Source organism: Rana temporaria, chromosome 2 (genome assembly GCF_905171775.1).
Source record: "Rana temporaria chromosome 2, aRanTem1.1, whole genome shotgun sequence".
Lineage (NCBI taxonomy): Eukaryota > Metazoa > Chordata > Amphibia > Anura > Ranidae > Rana > Rana temporaria.
The window spans coordinates 434,669,327-434,691,261 of record NC_053490.1 but is presented as its reverse complement, the minus strand read 5'-3'; the positions used below and the strand labels follow the sequence as shown (position 1 = coordinate 434,691,261).

Here is a 21,935-nt window from a genome sequence, read left to right as displayed (position 1 = left end):
GGGGCGAGAGGCGGCCGGAGGCGGAGCGCCCGCAACCGCTGCTTGTATCATCGGCTTCATTATCCATACCGCCCGATGCATAGGCCGCAAAGCCGCGGCCTCAATTAGCGGCATGACCCGATCGCGCGGTTGTGGGGGGGATGCGCGGCGACGCTCTCAGGATACCCCAGCTCTGCTGCCATGGGCGCCAGGTCAAAAATTCTAGGCGCAACGGCGACCGGAATTTTTCGAACACTGGCATAGGGCATTTTTAAGATATATATATATATATATAAAAAACAGGGCCATCATGTTCTGAAGACCAGCATTACAGCTGTAAATGTCTGACGTTGCTAAACACAGCGTTAAGCATTTTATTTTTACATGTCAAAATCAATGGTTCCCTATGGGAGCCGTTTTAACGGATCCAACTTTCAGCCCATTGTTTTGAATAGAAGTCGCATCCAAGTTGGATCATCATGATCCGACTTGTGGCATGTGAATTGTGCTCTGAGGATCTTGAACACCAAAATTGAAAAATGTAAAAATACAAAAAAACACAGCCCCCAGATCCCCCCCATGTGAATAAGTATGGTGTGTCCACTACCTCCTGTAACTCTCCTACCCATTCAAAGCCAGGTACTCGCTACCCCCTATCCCCTCAAAAGGTGACTAATTAGGCAGCGGGGAGGAGGAAGCAAAGAAGAGGAGCTAACCACCCTCTTAACATCGCTCTCTTCCCTTCTCACCTGGTGAAGGCAGATTTACTCAATTAAGGCCCCTTTCACATTGGGCAGTGGAGGTGCGTTGACGGAATAGCAGCGCTATTTTTAGCGCCGCTATACTGTCGTATTTACCGCGATATTCGGCCGAAAAGGGTTAATACCCCCCGCAATGCGCCTCTGCAGAGGCGTATTGCGGGCGGTATTACCACAGTTTCCCATTGATTTCAATGAGAAGGCGTGGTATAGGAGCGGTAAACACCCCGCTCCTATACCGCTCCAAAGATGCGGCTAGCAGGACTTTTGGAGCGGTCCTGCTAGCGCACTGCTTCAGTGTGAAAGCCTTCAGGCTTTCACATTGAAGCCTGCAGGGCATGATTTTTTCATGCGGTATAGCAGCGCTATTTTTAGCGCTGTACCGCATGAAAAACGCCTCAATGTGAAAGGGGCCTAAGTCTCCGATCCAAGTTTCTCTACTGGTTTTGGTGTAGGGGACCGCTGATCCAGAGCTGCAATGGCAACCCCATGAGCACCGGTCCCCTGCCATCCCCCTGTGATGTTGTCATCCTCTTCTCACTCCTGAGAGGACTCCACCAGTAGCCACCACATAGGAAGTGTTCATGTCTCAAAGGCAGGGACATGGACATTAGAAGAAGGACCCTTCCAGAGAGTAAACAAAAGGGGAGAAAACCTGGGGACTTGGGCCACCAGTATCACATGATCAGACTTCTGTTGAATTAAAAGAAGGGATCATTTTTATCTGAAAAAAAAATAACCCCCCTCCCTCTTTAAGGATTTCTTATATGATACAATAGCAATGATTTGAAGTAAACCAAAACCAATTGGCCTGGAATGACAAACCAGATAGCACGAGTACCACACAGTAAACTTCTAGAAAACTAAGAATTCAGGTAAATCAATCAAGAGGTCTACTGTAATAAATGGTAAACATTAAAAAGGTATCTAGTTATTCCATGCAGCAGACATATTTATTACTAAAACTCTCTTGACATGCAAGAAAAGATTTGGGTCATATGCTGTCTATTTCAGGAACAACAAGCCTTTCAGCATAACATACCACTGCGATATGCTCACCTCATCTAAGACCTGCAGCAGCTTCTTGCGAAATTCCTCACTTTCAGATGATGGTTCCTTCAACAAATGTCGAAACTTTTCGATAACCTGATAGAAGACATTTTTCCATAGGAGCTGATCCACATTGTGATGGTCACAGAACTCAATGTCAGTGAGGAGGCAGTGCTCATACATATGAAGTAGTTCTAGCCTGTGCAAATAAATCTAGGCAAAATTAATAAATTGTGTACATTCACCACTTCTTATATGCTTGTAAACAATCAGCTGGTTTGTATTAGCATTTGTGTTCCTAAGGGCAAGAAATCAAACTTGGTGTTTTTTTTTTTTTTTTTTGACATGCCCAGGGGTGTATCTTGAGGTGTTGCAGGGGTCCCCGTCTATTCTTTGTGTCGCCTCCCTTTAACATTCCAACAATCACTAAATGGTGGATCGCAGTCTGGACCGGGACTGAGTGACAGCCTTGTCTGGACCACAACTTAATAGCTGGTTGCCCTCCCCCAATCTCATGCCCAGCCACCACCATCATCTTCACAGCATAGCAGAGAGGTGCTGCAGATGGGGGTAGACAGCGGAAGTCTTCAAATTAACAAGCGGTAATCATCCACTTGTTAATATAATAAGTTGGGCAGCTCCTGCTCTCTGTCCAGATCTGCAGCACCTCACTCTCTGTGCCCTGCCATGCGGACGACAGTGGCAGTTGGGCAGAAGACCCAGGAAAGGACACCCAGGCTGATAACTGCCTCTGCCCTACCAAAAAGGTAGAACTGTGCATAGGAGGCTTCCATTAAAAGGGGCACAGCGATGTGACAGTGACTGCAATGTAAAGGGGGGCGGAGGACACTAATGTAAAAAGAAGGGACTGAGATATGAAGGGTAGGCTGAAGACATGGATGTACAGGGTAAACCGACGTAAAGGGGGGCAGTGATGCGTTATAGCACACCAAAAAAATAAAAAAGAGATTTGGACCTCTGCAGGAAGAACATTTTATTGACTGGACCTCCATATATTTTAATTCAAGATGGCAGAATAATGCACCTTTGCCTGTGTAGACAAAAATCCTCCACCCATTGTATCAGAGGGACAGGCAAGGAAGATGGGGGGGGGGGGGGATACCCGTGTGTCAAGAATGATTTGCAAGTGAATAGAGGTCGACCGATATATCGGTTGGCCGATATATCGGCCGATATTTGGCGTTTTTAAATTAATCGGCATCGGCCGATTTGTGCTTTAAAAATGCCGATTTAAACTTCAGCACCGCGACTTGCAAAAAGCTTCTGTAATAGAAGTCAATGCAAGTTGCCTGAAGCTTCCCGTAGAAGACCTTCTCTCTCCTGGGCAGCCTGCCAAGTTTTGAGAAAAGATATACAATGTTGCTACTTATCAATTAACTGAACTCCGTGTAGGAGAATTCTCAGTTTAACCATTTAAAGGCTAAATCTTTTTTGACACTTGATGCTTACAAGTAAAAATCCTGAATTTTCTGCTAGAAAATTACTTGGAACCCCCAAACATTATGTATTTTTTTTTAGCAGAGACCCTAGGAAATAAAATATCGATTGCTGCAATATTTAATGTTACACGGTATTTGCGCAGCGGTTTTTCAAACACATTTTTTTGGGAAAAAAATATACTTTAACAAAAAATAAATAAACAGTAAAGTTAGCCCATATTTTTTTTTTCATCCAAAAGTTTTCATTACCTGTTTTTGTGTAAAATATAATTATATATATATATATATATATATATATATATATATATATATATATATATATATATATATATATATATATATATATATATATATATATATATATATATATATATATATATATATATATATATATATATATATATATATATATATATATATATATATATATATATACATATATATATATATACATATATATACACACACACATACATTAATGTCATAGTTAACTCACGATTAATCTATCTAATTTATGACGAATTTCCCCACAAATATCGCACAATTCTGCAAGTGATTATAATTTATGATCGCTGTTTTCTAGCTGATCTAAAACCATTTTTGACATAAAGGGACACTTTTGGACAATCTACAGTTTTTCAGGCAGAAAGAATAGTTTTTATTTTATAAAAGTACATGTAGGACACTGGGCAGACCACTAGGGACAAGGGGGGGTATGTATTTTTTACATACAGTACTGTAATCTATAAGATTACAGTATACTGTGTGTATTGTGTTTGTTTACTTTTTTGAATTTGGCACCGTTCTCCGCTCCCGTGCGTCGTAACGTCGCAGGGAACGGAGCTCGGCGGCACAGAGGCACTGTGAATCGAGCGAGGAGGACCCGCCAAGCAAGGAGGACCCGCTCGATCACACAGCGGGGTGGCATCGCTGGATCCAGGGACAAGGTGAGTAACTTGCCTGTGAATCCAGCGAGAAGGTAAGCCGCGCCACTGCACACTCTGCACGTCCACCCCGAGGGCTCCTGCGTTAATCGCGCGATAAAAATATTGACGGCGTTAACGCCGTTAATATCGCGTTTAACGCACAGCCATATATATATATATATATATATATATATATATATATATATATATATATATATATATATATATATATATATATATATATATATATATATATATATATATATATATATATATATATATATATATATATATATATATATATATATATATATATAAAATGTAATACACAAAAACAGGTAATGAAAACTTTTGGACGAAAATATAAAAATATGGGCTAACTTTACTGTTTAGCCCAAAAGCGCCTGAAAAAATCGGCTTAACATATCGGCCCAAAAAAATCGGCATCATAAATCGGCTATCGGCCGCCACGATTTCTAAATATCGGCATCGGCCAGAGAAAAACCCATATCGGTCGACCTCTACAAGTGAACACGTGGGACGACATTGCTAATAGGGCAAGAGAGGAGGTGAAATCCCTGTGGCTAGAGCTTCAAAGGGAAGAAACAAATGGGAAATGAACAGTGCGAGTATGCTACATGCCCCCTAACCTTGAGGCTGCATTCACACATGAGCGTTCGCAGCTCGTAAAACACCAGGAAAAATTAAAAGCGCCCGAAAAACATAGCAAAATCCTATTCATTTAATTGGCCCCTGTTCACATATGAGCGTTTTGTAACCTGAAGAAAAACCACCTGAAGCTCAAAAAAGTACATGAGCTTCTTTTTGGGCAGATTACAGGCGTTTTTCTGATTTTTACATTAGTGACCCTTTGACATGTGCAAAATCGCAGAAAAACACGGCAAAAACTGTAAAAACACAGTAAAAATGTGCATCAAAATCGCAATAAAAAACGCACAACTTTCTGCCTGAAAACAAAACGCTCAGGTGTGAATGCAGCCTAAGGGTGAGGTGTCATCTGATCTATCAATTAACCACTTACGGACCACCATCTGTCTTTACACGGTGGGTCTTTGAAGTGGAATATCGTTGTTATGGCAGCAGCTAGCGGCCATAACCCCAGTAACCACTTCTTCAGCGGGCAGTCCACTTTAAGATAAAAGTTGTCTCATCGGCAAATTCGCTGGGAGATCACTTTTATTGGTGGCGGGAGAGGGCCCCCCTACCGCCGCTCTCCGATGCTTACTCCGAGCTGCTGGCAGCGGTAGAGCTGATCGGGTCCGGTCCCCTGCTTGGCATGGAGAGCCGAGTGAGGGGAAGATGACCCCCACCCGCCTCCACAACATTGCAGGGCGGAAGCGACATGAAAATGTCACTTCCGCCCACAGCTCCTAAAAAAAAAAGGGACTTTTTTTTTAAACTAAATTTTTATTTATTTTTTTGTAAATATGAGACTTTAGGTCTCTTTACCCCTGATCTCATATTTAAGAGGACCTGTCATGCTTTTTTATTACAAGGGATGTTTACATTCCTTGTAATAGGAATAAAAGTCACACATTTTTATTTATTTTTTTAAAGAACAGTTTAAAAATAAAATTTTATAAAAAAAAAATTGGATATGTTGGGTATCAATTTACTTGGCCAACTTTAGTGTCATCTTATTTTGTTAATTAAAAAAAGGGCGCATGTAAGACCGTTGCGCAAATTCAGTGTGACATTAAGTATTGCAACGACCATCATTTTATTCTCTAGGGCGTTAGAAAAAAATAGATATTATTTATATTTCTTTAAATGTTTGGGGGTTCCAAGTAATTTTCTAGCAAAAATAAATAAAAATAATATGATTTTAACTTGTAAACACCAAGTGTGAAAAAAAGCACATTCCTTAAAGTGGAGGTTCACCCTAAAAAAAAATTCTAACAATACATTGAGAAGACTGATTACACTACGGGTATGCTGGGGTTTTTTTTTTTTTTCGTACATACCTCGTTATCGCCGTTTCATCCCTCGGCTTCCGGGTATGATTCTTGCGGGTCTGGGGCGTTCCTAGTTGATTGACGTTCCTCTGACCGACGCATACCGCGCGTCACGAATTTCCGAAAGAAGCCGAACGTCGCTGCGCAGGCGCCGTATAGAGCCGACTCTATACGGCGCCTGCGCATTGACGTTCGGCTTCTGTCGGAAAGTCGTGACGCGCAGTATGTGCCGGTCGGAGGAACGTCAATCAACTAGGAACGCCCAGTCTGGCAAGAATCATACCCGGAAGCCGAGGGATGAAACGGCGATAACGAGTTATGTACGGAAAAAAAAAAAAAAAAAAACAGCATACCCGCAGTGTAATCAGTCTTCTCAATGTATTGTTAGAATTTTTTTTTAGGGTGAACCTACACTTTAAGTGGTTAAGAATGGTGTTGAGGCAGGGCAATGTTATTATAATTGGGGATTTCAATTATGGGGGTTTAAATTTTTTATCTTATTTATTTTACGTTTTATTTTTTACACTGTTCTTTATTAAAAAAAAAAAAAAATTGTGTCCCTTTTATTCTTATTACATGTAACCATACTAAAAAAAGAATCATGACAGGATCTCTTGAATGAAATCTGGGGTAAAAGAGACCTCAGATCTAATATTTACACTAAAATGCAATAAAATAATTTAAAATGCCATTTGAAAAAAAAAAGTCTCTTTAAGCCCACGATTTCACTATCACTTGTCAGTCCCGATTTCAGCCACGATTTCCAGATGTCAATGTAAATCGCAGCCCAAAAATGCAAAAAATAAATAAAAAAATAGTACAGAAACTACTTTTTGAAATCAGTGCAGCGCTGCGGATGCGGCGTCACACTTATTAGGACGGTGCCATTGCCGGCAAATGCCGCCGATTTGACATGTCAAATAGTACCAATGTGAACCAGGCCTAAAAGCATTGGGCGGAAGTGACGTTTTGATGTTGCTTCCTCACTGTAATGATATGGAGACGGGTGGGAGCCCTCTTCCCCTCACTTGTCTCCATACCAAGCCAGCAAGAGGACGCGATTGCCTCCGCCGCTACCGATGGCTCCAGTAAGCAGCGGAGGGCGAATCTGCCGCAGAGACCACTTTTATCAGAAAGCGGAACGCCGCTGAATAAGAGGATAACGGGGTTATGATAGCTAGCTGCTGCCATAACAACGATGTTCCTCTTCAAAGTGCCAATGTAAAACGACAACAGGTGGTCCCGGAAGTGGTTAAAGGCTTCAACATAGCTGCTTAAAGGTTTCCTAAAGCACTACAAATGCTTGGCAAAAGCTTAATGAACACACTGCTTTAATAAAAAGTGAAAATATGTGAAAAAAGATCTTTAAATGCAGAACATATGAATATACCTCACCTAAGCAAAGACATTTTATTCAGTCCGTCTGAGCTGATGCCATCACGGGAGAGAAGATTACTGAGTTGTAACTCCTGGTTATCTGCCATTCGCAAAAGATGACCAAGTTCCTGCTGCTGCATTGTTCTCATTTGCTGTTCAATTTCCTCAGCTATTATCGGGCTCCCAGTGTATGAGCTATGGCCATATTGCCCTGACTGAGCCGAGTATCCTGGGTAATATATCCCAGGATAGATGCCATTGTTTGGGCTCATCGAATATGGCACAGAATAATTACCATAGCCATATGGTGAACGGCCACAGTAGTATGGATTATCAGAATTCTGAAATTTGTAGTAAGATGTCGGAGGAACAGAGGGGTAACTGTCACTCTGAGAAGAAGGAGCAGACTCATCATCCGTGTCCAGAAAATGAAGTTGAGGGCTTTGATTTTTAAGAGCAGGCTTCTGCTCAGGGTTGTTCGGGTCCCATAGACGCCGGTTAGCTCCACCACGCCCTCTACCACGGACACCTTTGGTGGAAAGGATGGGAAGTGGCTTGGTGCAGCTTAGTTCTGGTGTTCCAGTAGTGTTGGAAAAGTCTGTGTTGGCTGGAAGAATAAGAATGCCTCTTCCTTTGCCCTTTGGTTCAGCTGACTTTTCTCTCTGTTCCTTCTTCTCTATATCAGTGTTGCATTTGTAAGTAGATCTCTCACCAAATCTCCTGGACCTGTTCTCTTCATTATTATGGCGATGTATGGATTCTTTTTTCAATTCATAATTGTCTCGGCTCTTGGGGCTATCCGCTTTACTTGGGCAGCCATTATCAGTGAATCCCTGTCTCTTTTTATCTTTGTTCCTACTTGCCTTCGCTCCATTCAACCACTCGTAATCTTCTTCAAATGAATCTGTAGAAGACAGAGATTTCTGCTTCTTTGAAAGTACCTTTTCTTTCCGATCCCCAGTAGACTTCTCTCTTTCTTGACATTTCTTACTCACCTCTGCCAAAACTCCTTCTTCGCTGCTATTGTTGCTTCCAGCAGAACTGGTGCTACAAGTACGTGTGCGAGTTCTTCGCTTGTCTGAATGGGAATACCGTTTAGTCTGGCCAGACTTATTCTCCTCCTTTCCTTGTCTTGATAAATAGGTTTCTTCACTAGTTCTGTTATTTTTCTCTCTTTCTGATCTCTTGTATTTGTCATTCTTGGTAGCTTTATTGCCATCTTCTAGAGGAGGCTTGTGACTTTTGATTGCTTTGACAAGGCCTTCCTCATTTACAATTTTCAGCTGTTCGGTTTTTCCTATTATATCTTCTGTCGCGTCACTTAGGGATTCCCTTACAGGGGTCTGAAGACGTCTTCCTGGCTGGTAAATCAACCGATCTGGCTTTTTGGCTCTCTTGGCACTTTTTCGATCCGGAGTCTCTGGTCCATCATGCTCCATATCATTCTCCTCCTGATTGTGATCTCTAGATGCAGCAGACGAGTTTATCCCATTAACAACAGATTCACTGTCATTTGTTTTCTCGCTTTGAAGACCCTCAGTGTGATTGATCCCATTTTCAGAAAAATCCAGTTTAGGCTTATTTCGCAATCTGGATAGGCCAGGTTTGTAAATCTCAATGTCTGGACGCCTGTTGTCCTTCCTCTGTCGGGGTTCCTTCATCTCCTTTACAGTTCCTAAAGGAAACAGCAACATTTTAATACCTCTTGGGGCTTAGATAAATCTAACATCACCACATACAGTCATGAAGAACCAACACAATTTCGAAAATACAACTTCTGTAAAGGGGGAAAAAAAAAAAAATCCTTGGGTAAATTAAACACTTAGTTTATAACATTAAGTTTACATAAATTTTCACTTGATGCTCTCCCTGTCAAAGCAAAAATTGTCAGCCCAGAGTCAGGATGTAAGGCCCCATGGGGACTGCCTTATTTGCTCCCTGAGCTCAGTGCTGGTGACCGACTGCCTGGGTTTTTGTAGGGTTTATCTGTCAAACAAAATTTGCAGCAAACCACTAGAGCTCTGCTCTACAGCAAAAATAGTTTTAAATAAAAAAAATGACCTGGCACCTTTTGATCCTCGTTTTATTAAGAATTACAAGTCACCAGGCTTTTTTTTTTTTTTAATCCTGATGATGCAGAGACAAGAAATAGGGGGGTCCGCAATAGAAAAGGCAGTTCCAACTGTTTCCCTAATTCAACGTCATTTTGTTGCATTCTGAACAAAAGTATTTCCCATCAGATCCACTGTCCCTGGGGTGGTGCGCAAGGAGAAAAAGGGAAAAAGTCGATAGTAATAAGCTTATATATTTAAAATTCTTACAATTATACACAAGCGAAAATTAAAACCACGCATTTTTTCCCTACTTTTGGATAGAGCGAGGAGAATAAATATATATATTCTCCTCGCTCTATCCAAAAGTAGGGAAAAAATGTGTGGTTTTAATTTTCGCTTGTATATATATATTATATATATACACACACACACACACACACACAACACGCTGAAAAGGTTTACTTTACTTTCTATCATAGCTATAAAAATTATATGAAAGCAGGCTCTCCAAAAGTAGAAAAAAGTCACAAGTGTCCCCAATGGAAGGTTTCTCCTTTATTTCTGTTCTGATAAAAACTCAACATTTTAGGCATTCCATCACCAATGCCACCCTGATGACAGCCCCTCTCGGCAATCAGAGCCTAGAATAGAAAGGCACCAGAGTGTGGATGCCCATACTTTAAAGTGTCAGGGAGGAACTGACCATCCTGCAGACCAGAAAGTGTCATGACCTGGTTTTCAGGAACAGGGCTGGCATCATCTTGGTCCTCCTCAGGCTACCACACAGGGGACCTGCCCAGGCAGAAAAACCATTGCTGGAGAAATGTGGGAACAAACCCCACAGGGGGACCGATGACCACCAGTGCCACTACCGCATCCGAAAAAACAGGCCAAAAAATAAATAAAAAAATCAGCAGGCTGCTGGAGTTCCCTGCACCAGTCAGTCAATCAGCAAGGTCCAGTATATGTCTTTTGGAAAAAAAAACCTCAGGTAAACATCCCAACCAGGAACACAGGACCTAGTCACCAGAGGAGGGGTCCATCAACCACAATTATAAGAGCCAGAGGAAATAAAAACATGACGAAATGTACTCCTGCATGATTGGAAACACAAAGCAACTAAAGACGAGGGGGAGGAAGGGGCTTTTTCATCTCTTTCTGCTTGAATAATGGTGAAATAAAATCTACATACAGCATAATACAATATAGCATAAAACATACAATAAACAAATGTGCAATATTGAATGACAAAGTAAACAAAAAAAGTTCATGTGTGACAAATCTGATGAGAAAAAGAGAAAAGTTATTGTAAGGCCCTTTTCACACTTAAAGGGGTTGTAAAGGAAAATGTTTTTTCACCTTAATGCATCCTATGCATTAAGGTGAAAAAACATCCAATGGTACCGCGCGCCCCCCCCCCCCGAACCCCCGTTTTACTTACCTGACCCCTCGAAAGTCCCGCGCGTGTCCATGTGATGGCCTTCGGTTCCCAGCCTGGCCATTGATTGGCTAGGCTGGACGGATTGATAGCAGCGCAGCCATTGGCTGGCGCTGCTGTCAATCACAGCGGATGACGCAGCGCGCCGGGGGGCGGGGCCGAGTGATACAGTTGGCGGCTATGCCCGCTGCTGTATCACGGGAGCGCGCTCGCAAAAGCTTTCCAACATGTGAGCTCGCTCGCATGAAGGTAGAAAGCTTTTGCTGCACAGTGGAGGTAAGTATAACATGTTTGTTATTTTAAAAAAAAAATATGATTTCCGGTGAGGAAAGGGGGTGGGGACAAGCGAGCACCCCACCCCCTCCTGAACTGTACCAGGCCGCATGCCCTCAACATAAGGGGGTGGGTGCTTTGAGGCAGGGGGGGCTGCACCCACCCAAAAGCACCTTGTGCCCATGTTGATGAGGACAAGGGCCCCTTCTCGACAACCCTGGCTGTGGGTTGTCAGGATCTGCGTGCGGGTGGGGCTTATCGGAATCTGGGAGCCCCCTTTAATAAGGGGACCCCCACCCTATGTGAATGAGTATGGGGTACATTGTATCCCTACCCATTCACCTGGGAAAAAAGTTTCAATAAAAAAATAAAAAAAATAAAAAACACACACACACCGGTTATTAAAGTAATTTATTAGGCAGCTCCGGGGGTCTCTTCCGCCGCCTTCTCCGCGCTATCTTCCTGCTGTCCGGTCATCTTCTTTTCTTTTGCCAGCTCTTGCCCAGTCTTCTCCGTTGTCTTCTTCCCTCTTCTCCCGATGTTGGCACGACGCTCTCTCCAGCTGTAATGCCGTGTGCGCAACGACTTATATAGCAATGGTGTGGGGGTCATTCACCTGCCCTCTTATGACGTCACCGTCCGGGGCATGATGGAACGATGATGTCATAAGGGGGCAGGGTCACATCACCCGGTGACCCCGACTCATGCCTATATAAGTCGTCGCGCACCACGCACACAGCATTACAGCAGGCAGAAGAGAGTGTTGTGTCAACATTGGAAGACGAGAAGAGGGAAGAAGGTGACAGAGAAGACCGGGCTGGCAAAAGAGCAAAAGAACCTGGCAGAAGATGACTGGACAGCGGGAGGAGAACCGGAGAGCGTGGAGAAGAGGCCGGAGAGGGGAGAAGAAGGCGGAAGAGACCCCGGAGCTGCCTAATAAATTACTTTAAAAACCAGTGTAATGTGTTTTTTTATTGACACTTTTTTTCCCCCCAGGTGAATGGCTAGGGGTACGATGTACCCCATACTCAATCACATAGGGTGGGGGGGCCGGGATTATTATTACCTTGTCGGGAAGGGGCCATTGTCCTTATCAACATGGGGACAAGGTGTTTTGGGGGGGGCGCAGAGCCCCCCGCCCCCTACCCCAAAGCACCCACCCCCTATGTTGAGGGCGTGTGGCCTGGTATGGTTCAGGAGGGGCTTTTGCTTATTTGTTCGTCCCCACCCCCTTTCCTGACCAGCCAGGTTGCGTGCTCCGATAAGGGTCTCGTATGAATCTTGTGGGGGGACCACATGCCTTTTTTTGGCGTGAGGGTTCTCCTTAAAATCCATACTAGAACGAAGGGCCTGTTATCCTCATGAAGGGGGAACCCATGCCGACTTTTATTTATTAACAAAAAAATTGGCGTGAAGTTCCCGCTAATTATTGGGGGATCGAAGTCACGCCTCCGCTCATTAAAGTCGTACTTCAAGTCGTAGGGCAAAGTCGGATCCACAGTCGTATGACTGTCTTGTCAAAAATCTCACGACTTTGGAGTAGCACAAGTGTTTAAGGGGCCTAAACTAGTATTCAGTGAAGGAAATCCCACAAGAAGCGGACAGCGGACGTCCAACACCACTTCTTGCAAGAACTTCTCTTTTTCTCATCAGATTTGTTACATTTGTCTATCAGTCACACATGACCTTTGTTTACTTTGTCATTCAATAGTGAACATTTGTTTATTGCACATTATAGTATGTTATTTTCTGTGTTGTATTAGGTTAGTTGTCTGTAGATTTTATTAAGATCACCATTATTCAATACTGAATATTATCTATAGTGATATTGCACTTTTATTTTCACATGCTGGTAGGCATTGTGTTGTTCATATTTTCAATTTAGCGCTGCGCTTTTGTGCCCAATATCTAGTGTTCGGCGGCTGATATTTAATTTTTTTAACCTGGAGCGCAGATAGAATTTGTATACATATTTGTCGAGCCCTGCCTTAGGGAGATTCATCCTCTCAATCTGTCCTGGTGAACTCTATTACCAAGAGTGAAAAGATATCCCCAATTTTGGGTTGTCACCAGAACAGGAATAGAGGAAAAGTCTTCCAATGTGGACACTACTTCTAGGACACTCTCAGAGTGATTTGCTCTCACTTCCTGCTGTGGTTTTGGGACAGGAAGTAAAGAGAGATCTCTCCAATGGGACAGAGATGAGGAAAAAGACCTGACAAGGGTTCTCTTACTCTTTATTATTTGTATGAAGGTGTCATGGCAGCCCCCATCTCCTCGGAGAGAAGAAGTGTGTACACTGTGTCCCCCCTCCTCATACCCTGCCTAGCAAAGAGTAAGTTGTTCTGTGAGGGGGGTGTGTGCCTCATACCGCTGAGGGCCCCTCCAGGCAGGCGGGACCCCGGCGGGACTCGAGCTCTCCTTCTCCACTCACCTCGGCTTCCCGCGCTTTCCCCAGCTGCCAGCAAGTCCCGCAATTCAGAGGCAGAAATCCTAACCCTCTCCAACGTCGCCGCCATCTTACCAGCGACCGCCAGGAATCAAAACAAGAAGTGAGGTATGAGAAGACGGCGAGCCCGCTGGTCCAAAATGCATGCCTGACGCTATACAGACATGGCCACTGTGCAGTTCAACGTGACTGTACGGAGTGACGTGTGGGCGTAGCCATGTTATTGTGCTGCGGAGTGGAGCTCCACGTTTGAAAGGAAGCATGGATATGGGTGTTTCGTCACATATGGCGACCCATCACATTTGGCTACCCGCTGGGACACTGAGTGACGTGGAGGGGCGTGGTCATGTCCTTGTTTAAACGGTGTCCTACGCAGTAGTCGATGTTGGAAAATATAATAAGTTGGAGAATGTGACAGAACAAATGGTTTAGTTGCAAGGGGTGACGTGCGGGCATAGTTGTGTTATTGTACGGACGGGATGAGGGCAAATCGTGACGTGTGGGCGTGGCCATGTGCTTGTGTGGGTGGTAGCGTTGCACAGGTAGACGTGTGGGCCTGCCCATGAACACTTGTGAAGGTTGTTCACCGTGACGTGTGGGTGTAGCCGTGTTATTGTACGGAGTAAGTACTAAGGCGTGACTTGTGGGCGTAGCCATGTTATTGTACGGAGTAAGGCGTGACTTGTGGGCGTAGGCATGTCCTTGTATAGATGGTGTCGTTGCGCCGCGTGACATGTGGGCGTAGTCATTATTGTGTGGGCGGACGGTGTAGTTTGCACGGGGTGATATGTGGGCGTGGTCATATGATTGTACGGAAAGACTGCAGTACATGCGGAGTTGGTGCTTTCTGCTATTACTATATGCACCTGCTGTCTATGTAGCTTGAAGGTGAGAGTGCAAAATATAGCAATGACAAGTCTGTGGAGCAGGCTGGCGAGGTACATAGAATAAACTTTATTTGTAGTGTTAGTGGTCAGACATTTCTGCACAGAGTTCAAAGTCCTTCCTTAGTTATATCAACCACTTCAATACTGCCATAGCTCCCAACTGTCACTGTTTTTGAATGACTGTCCCTGATTTGGAGCAATGTCCATCATTCCTTCTCATTTGTCCCTCATTTTGGTCTGATCCATATAGTTGTATATAAAATGCACTTTTTATCTATCAAAAAGTGTTTCCCAGTGCTAAACCTTTCATCTGATTTTTAAATTGCTGCATTTGTAAATTCCAAAAGCCAATATAAAGGAAAAGTAATGGTAACAAAAGCACTTGTTTTTTTGTACAATTCTCATGTAAGGGGCGTAGTGGGGGCAGAGGCGTTGCTAGGGGGGTGCGGTCCGCACCGGGTGACACCCGCTAGAGGGCTGACACCATCCCGTGTTTTTTTTTTTTTTAGCTGACATGCCCAGCCTGCCCTGTGCAATCCCAGCCTGCCCTGTACCACCCCAGCCTGCTCTGTGCCACTCCCAGCCTGCCCTGTACCACCCCAGCCTGCCCTGTACCACCCCAGCCTGCCCTGTACCACCCCAGCCTGCCCTATACCACCCCAGCCTGCCCTGTACCACCCTAGCCTGCCCTGTACCACCCAGCCTGCCATGTGCCACCACAGCCTGCCCTGTACCACCCCAGCCTGCCCTGTACCACCCCAAACTTTCCCATGCCACCCCAACTTGCCCTGTGCCACCCTATACCACCCCAACCTGCCCAATGCCACCCTAACTTTTCCTGTACTACCCCAACCTCTCCCATGCCATCCCAACTTGCCCTATGCCACCCTAACTTGCACTATACCACCCCAACCTGCCCTATGCAACCCTAACTTTCCCTTTACCACCCCAAACTACCCTATATCACCCCAACATGCCCTATACCACCTTAACCTGTCCTATACCACCCCACTACACCAACCTGCCACTATACCACTCTATACTATCCTAACCTGCCACTATACTGCCCTATACTATCATTTACAGGGGCTGGTTTGGGGAGCGCCCCATGCCCGTGCGCTGCCTGCTTGGTGCTGGGCAGCCTAGACAGAAGGGGGGTGACACCATGTTTTACCGCACCGGATGAAACCAACCCTAGTGACGCCACTGAGTGGGGGGGGGGGTGTCCTATGCCTGCATACCTTTGCTGATAGGTGTCCCTCATTCTCATGTCAAAAAGTTGGGAGGTATGTACTGGGCATTTAAACCCTTCCTGCCCAGGCCCCCTTTCAGCGTGGTCGCACTTTGAATGACAATTGCGCAGGCATGCAACACTGTGTCCAAATGAATTTCATTTTTTTCACACAAATAGTGCTTTCTTTTGGTGGTATTTAACCACCACTGGGTTTTTTATTCTTTGCTAAACAAGCGGAAAAATACCCAAAATGTTGAGGTAAAAAAAAAAGCTTTTCATAGTTTGTTATAACATTTTGCAAATAGGTGATTTTTCTCTTTCACTGATGAGGCTGCACTGTTGGCCACTGATAAGGTGACACTGATAGGTGACATTCATGATGAGGCACTGATAGGTGACACTGATGATGAGTCACTGTTAGGTGGCACTGATAGGTGACAATGGACACTGACGAGGCACTGATAGGTGGCACTGATGATGAGTCACTGTTAGGTGGCACTGATAGGTGACAATGGACACTGACGAGGCACTGATAGGTGGCATTGATGATGAGTCACTGTTAGGTGGCACTGATGGGTGACAATGGACACTGACAAGGCACTGATAGGTGGCACTGATGATGAGTCACTGTTAGGTGGCACTGATAGGTGACAATGGACACTGACGACGCATTGATAGGTGACGACACTGACAAAGCACTGATAGGTGACACTGACGAGGCTCTGATAGGTGGCGCTGATGACGAGGCACTGATAGGTGACACTGATGGGCAGCAGTGATAGGCACTGATAGGTGACGGTGACACTGACGAGGCACTGATAGGTGACACTGATGATGAGGCACTGATAGGTGACACTGATGGGCAGCAGTGATGGGCACTGACAGGTGACACCGACAAGTCATTGATAGGTGGCACTGATTGTCAGCACTGTTGGGGCTGCACTGATAATCAGTGTCCTGATTATCCGTGTATATTTTCCTTTCACATAAGCAGGTTATCAGCTAACCTCTCCTCATGCTATCAGCATGAGGCAAGGAATGCCGATAACCGGCTTGTGTTTACATCGTGATCAGCTGTGATTAGACACAGCTGATGATTTGGTAAAAAACAAAAAACTGTGCCAAATAAAATTAATAATAAACCCCCTACTTTAAAAAAAGCAGAGATTAGCAGGAAGTCCAAAAAAGTCCTTGTGCTCATATGCAGAGGCTACTGATGTAATTTTCAAAACATTCAAAGACATTGGTTCCTTAAGATGTTGCTAGTGCTGAAAAGGTGGATCTTTCAATCACCCGGTGACATGCATACATATCGTGAAGTCCCTCCACCGAGAAATTGAGCCTCTTACCAGATGGCAAGTAACCAGAGCAGTTGGCTATAGCCCAGCCACGGCCTTTGGGTTCCCCAGGGATCACAGGTAAAAAGCCAGCAGCGTCACGACCGTTATGAAATCAATCGCTCCAATGCAGGAATTTATATAAAAGAAAGGACGCATATAGCGTAATACCGTTGGGTAACAGAATTTAATAATAAGTAATGTACTTACAGCAGGATGAAATAAAAACAACAGGTGTTTTAAAATGTAAATGCCGGCCGGCATACAGGAGCCCTCCTCCCGAGCGTGGTGACGTCACTGGCGTAGCCTTCCAAACGCGTTTCGTCACAAAGGGGACGTTCTCATTGAGAACGTCCCCTTTGTGACGAAACGCATTTCACAGAGAAGAAGGGAGCGTTAGCTGCTTGGGTCCCATGCAAAAACTAAAATCCCTGCATCTATAAACACCACCAATCTAAAACTAACCTATCTAGCCTTGTAAAAAAAAACAGGAGTATACATACCTTTTTTGAACCTGATCTCCAGCGGCAGAAGCTCTGCAGAGGACACCGCCGACAACGGCTGTGAAATGAATAGGAAGTGGTGTCACCCATAGACTTACTATGGGGCTTCTGTTGTCGCCCGTGTCCTCTGCACCCACCCATACAGCAAAGTCACAGCTGACAGCTCAGCGTCGGATCGGGTTGGAGTGGCTTTAAAAAAAGATATGTATACAATTTTTTTCTTTACAGGGCAATATAGGTTAGTGTTAGATCAGTGGTGTCTATAGATGCTGGGATTTTAGTTTTTGCATGGACTTCCACTTTAAAGTGATTGTAAAGCTTGTTTGTTTGTTTTTTAATAATAAACATGTCATACTTACCTCTACCGTAAAGTTCGTTTTGCACAGAGTGGCCCCCGATTCTCCTCTTCTGGGGTGCCTTGGGGGCGCTATCACCTCCTCACCACATTGTATAACCCCCTAGGAGAAGCGCTCTTCAGTGGTGGTTACCTTGCGGGCACACTCTGGAGTTCAGCATTTGCATCCATAAATGCAGAATGTAGGACTCAGCCCCGCCCTCTGGGTCATTGGATTTGATGGACAGCAGCGGGAGCCAATGGCTGCGCTGCTATGAATCTATCCAATCGAGCCGAGAACCCTGGACAGATAGGTATAGTGCTTCGCCGAGGGATCAAAGAGGGTCAGTTGAGTAAAACGGGGGGGGGGGGGGGGGAGAGGGTCAGTGTCAGAAGTTTTTTCACCTTAATGCATGGACCCCCACTGCAAGGGTATCATTTTAATTTCACCGGAGTTCAGCATTAAGTGCTGTTTAAGGTCTTTAGATGTTAAGATCATTACAAATACAGTAAAACCTTGGTTTGAGAGCATTTTGCAAGACAAGCTAAATTTCTCTAGTCGTCTTCCAGGACGGCACCCTGAGAGATGACTGGCTTCTCCTGACAGGAAACACAATCAAAAAGAGGTTAAAAACCCCGCCCCTTCCCGTGCTCCTCAGTTCTTGATTGTGTTTCCCCACAGCGAAACGTTTATTTTTTTCTGACCTAAGGCCTGGGGCTGGTGGTCCCCCCCCTGGGAACTGAACCGCAGGCACTGGGTAGCCTTTGGGTTCAGCGAATACTTCCACTCCTAGGGGGTCCCTTCTTACTCAGGGGGGCCTCACTATGTGAGCAGAAGAACCCCCCTGAGTGCTGGAGTCTCCTGGGGATAGGTGTCTATTCTGGAGCTCCAGGGGCTGATCCTCTCTCTCCCTGAGCCTTCCCCTTACCTTGGAGGTTTTTGGGTCGAGCTCTCTCCGGGGGTGGGGGCCTTCTGTGCGCTCTGGGGCTGCGGCCGGGTCGTCCTGGATCCCTGGGCGTTCATTGCCGTTCGAATTTTGGCGCCAAACCGGCGTCTCTCAGAGCCGGCGGCGCGGGGCAAGGACGTCACACACACAGCGCGCGCGTGTGTGTCACTTCCGGGTCGGCCTGGTAAAGATGGCGCAGCGCAGCTCCAGCACGCCAGTCCCGGCTTACCACTACACCGGAGACACACGGTACGTCCTACCGGAAAGAGGACAGCAGCAGCTGAGAGAGAGCGGAGCCATCATCCTCCCGCGATGGAGCGAGAGGGCCGGTCATCTTCGACCCTGGCTGCAGAGGAGACCACAGGGGGTGAGTCTTCTTGAATACAGGTATGGTGGGCTAAAATCCAATGTGATTTCTCAGCATTTACATACATGCCTGTGTACCTTTTCCTTTTTAGGGGAGGATTGCACTGCCCAGGGGGGGGCTAGTCGTTCAAGCAGCACTAGTCGTTCCAAGAAATGTGGCTACTGTAGTTGCAAATTACCCTCAGATTATTTCAAACCCTTTTGTGCTAAGTGTATTGTTAAGCTAGCAGGGAAGGAGACCTCTGAGATTCTGAAGGGGTTTCTTGAGGTACAGTCAGAAATGCTCTCTACGCTCAAGGAATTTCATGTGTCTTTAAAGAGCAAAGAGCCTGAACCCCCCATCGCAGGGCCCTCTTCTCAGGAGAGTTCCTCTTCACAGATCTTTAGAGTCCGCCAGGAATCCCTTGGTTCCTTAGTATCTGACTCCGAGGACTCAGAGATTCCCCCTCAGGAGGGTGGCTCTCTTGGTCAGGCAGAGGAAGAGAGCGAGGATACTAGGGCAGGCAGGTATGTCTTTGCTGCGGACGATATGGAAGGCCTCCTAGAGGCAGTATATGCCTCTGAAGAGATCCCTCAACCTGCGGAAGTAATTTCCACTCAGGATAGGCTATACCAGGGCCTGCTAAAACCTCAGGCCAAGGCTATTCCGGTACACCAGTCCCTAAAGGATATTATCCTCAGGGAATGGGCAGAGCCAGAGAAGAAGCTTTTAAGGTACAAGACCTGGAAACGACGTTGCCCCTTTAAGGAGGAGGAGGAATCAACTTTTTTTAAGATTCCTAGACTAGACGCTCCGCTCGCGCAAGTTTCCAAGCAATCGGATCTCTCTTTTGAGGACACAGGCAATTTGAGGGATCATATGGATCGGCGGGCAGAGACCTCCTTGCGTAGGGCCTGGGAGGCTAACGCGGCTGCCTTGGGCCCCGCCCTAGCCTCGGCCTGTGTTGCAAGAAATGCCAATTCCTGGATCTCAAAATTGCAGGAACATGTGTCCCAGGGGTCAGATTCTAAGGAAATTTTAGAATCCCTTCAACTCTTAGGGAGCGCAGTAGCATATTTAGCAGACGCCTCTGTAGAGACTGTGCGTTCTACTGCAAAAACAGGAGCCCTCCTCAATTCTGCCAGAAGGGCAGTGTGGGTCAAAATGTGGAACGGGGACCTTGCGTCCAAAAACCGCCTTTGTGGTCTTCCCTTTGAGGGCTCCCTGCTCTTTGGTTCAGGCCTGGATCAGGCCCTGACTAGATCCTCAGAGAAAGGGGTTCGCTTTCCTGCTAAGCCTAGACAAAGCAAGAAAAAGTTTTTTCGAGGCCCCCAGGGTGGATTTGGAGGTAAGAACCGTCCCTCAGAGAAAAAGCCCCCTTACAACAGGCGTTGGGGTACTGGGAAGGAAAAGCAAAAAGGAGGTGTCCTCTTTTCCAATCCCAAACCCAGCGACAAGGACTCCAAATGACGGGAAGGTCGGGGGAAGACTCTCCCAGTTCCTTCCCAGATGGGAGAGTATTACTCAAAGTCCACATATTCTCCAGATTGTAAGGGAAGGTTACAAGCTAGAGTTCCGTCAGCTTCCCCCTCAAAACTTTATTTTGACGCATTTACCCAGGGACCCTCTCAAATCAGCAGCCCTTCTACAAAATGTTGCAGAACTGGCACATCAGGGGGTCATAGTCCCAGTCCCGGTGTACCAGAGAGGGTTGGGTGTGTACTCCCACATCTTTATGGTTCCCAAACCTTCAGGGAAATTTCGTCTGATAATAAATCTGAAGCCCCTGAATACCTCCCTCCTCCACAAGAAGTTTCGTATGGAGAGCATTTACAGCCTCAGGAGGCTCCTACTGAGGGAGGTATTCATGGTCACCATCGATTTACGAGACGCATACCTCCATGTCCCGATTTTCTTGGGGCATCAGAGGTTCCTCAGGTTCGCGATCGCCTCCGTCCAGGGAGTGCAGCATTGGCAATTTGCTGCCCTTCCTTTCGGATTGGCCTCCAGTCCAAGGGTCTTTACCAAGGTCCTGGCGGAGGCGATCGCTTTCCTGCACCTACAAGGGATAGCGATAGTTCCCTATCTCGACGACTTGATACTATACAATCAAAGTCGGGATCTCCTTCTTGCGGATCTGGCCACTGCAATGACTACCCTCGAGTCCTTGGGGTGGATCATCAACAGGGAGAAGTCCTCTCTCCTTCCAGAACAGCAGAAACTCTATCTAGGGTTTCTGATAGACTCCCTGGGAGGGAAGCTCCTTTTACCCAGCGACAAGATCCGAGGTCTCATGTCAGTGGTCAGATCAACGTTGGAAAGAGCAGAGTCCTCCTTCAGGGACATCATGAGAGTCTTAGGTCTAATGACTTCCTGTATTCCAGCAGTCCCGTGGGCTCAGCTCCACTCCAGACCCCTACAATTTTTCCTTCTCTCCTCCTGGGACGGAAAAAGGGAATCCCTAGAGCTCAGTGTCAGTCTCCCAGAACCAGTGAAACTCTCACTGGGTTGGTGGCTCATCCCACAGAACCTACAGCAAGGTCTGTCGTGGGGCCAGACCAATCCGGTCAGGATCACCACGGACGCCAGCTCATGGGGGTGGGGCGC

The 21,935-nt window shown here is 45.8% G+C and overlaps 2 protein-coding genes across 4 annotated transcripts in view; one reads left to right on the top strand and one right to left on the bottom strand.

Annotated features, from left to right (window-relative positions):
• The window catches only part of SMG6 (SMG6 nonsense mediated mRNA decay factor), a 359,235-nt gene extending 345,406 nt beyond the window's left edge, over positions 1-13,829 (bottom strand). Inside the window, exons 1-3 of the mRNA XM_040338357.1 lie at positions 13,726-13,829; positions 7,545-9,201; positions 1,797-1,986 (exon numbers count right to left, since the gene is read on the bottom strand). Of these exons, the coding sequence (XP_040194291.1) occupies positions 1,797-1,986; positions 7,545-9,201; positions 13,726-13,810 (1,932 nt within the window). The 5' untranslated portion in view covers positions 13,811-13,829. The remainder of the gene's footprint in view (positions 1-1,796; positions 1,987-7,544; positions 9,202-13,725) is intronic.
• Positions 13,765-21,935, top strand: part of SRR (serine racemase) — a 38,177-nt gene continuing 30,006 nt past the window's right edge. The window contains exon 1 of one of the 3 annotated variants that reach the window (XM_040338361.1): positions 13,765-13,848. Coding sequence is in view for 1 of the 3 variants with exons in the window: in XM_040338359.1 (XP_040194293.1) it covers positions 14,650-14,678 (29 nt within the window). In the remaining 2 variants the exon portion in view is untranslated. Of the gene's footprint in view, positions 13,849-14,526; positions 14,679-21,935 lie in introns of those variants that run through there. The other 2 variants (XM_040338360.1, XM_040338359.1) reach the window with 2 other exon arrangements.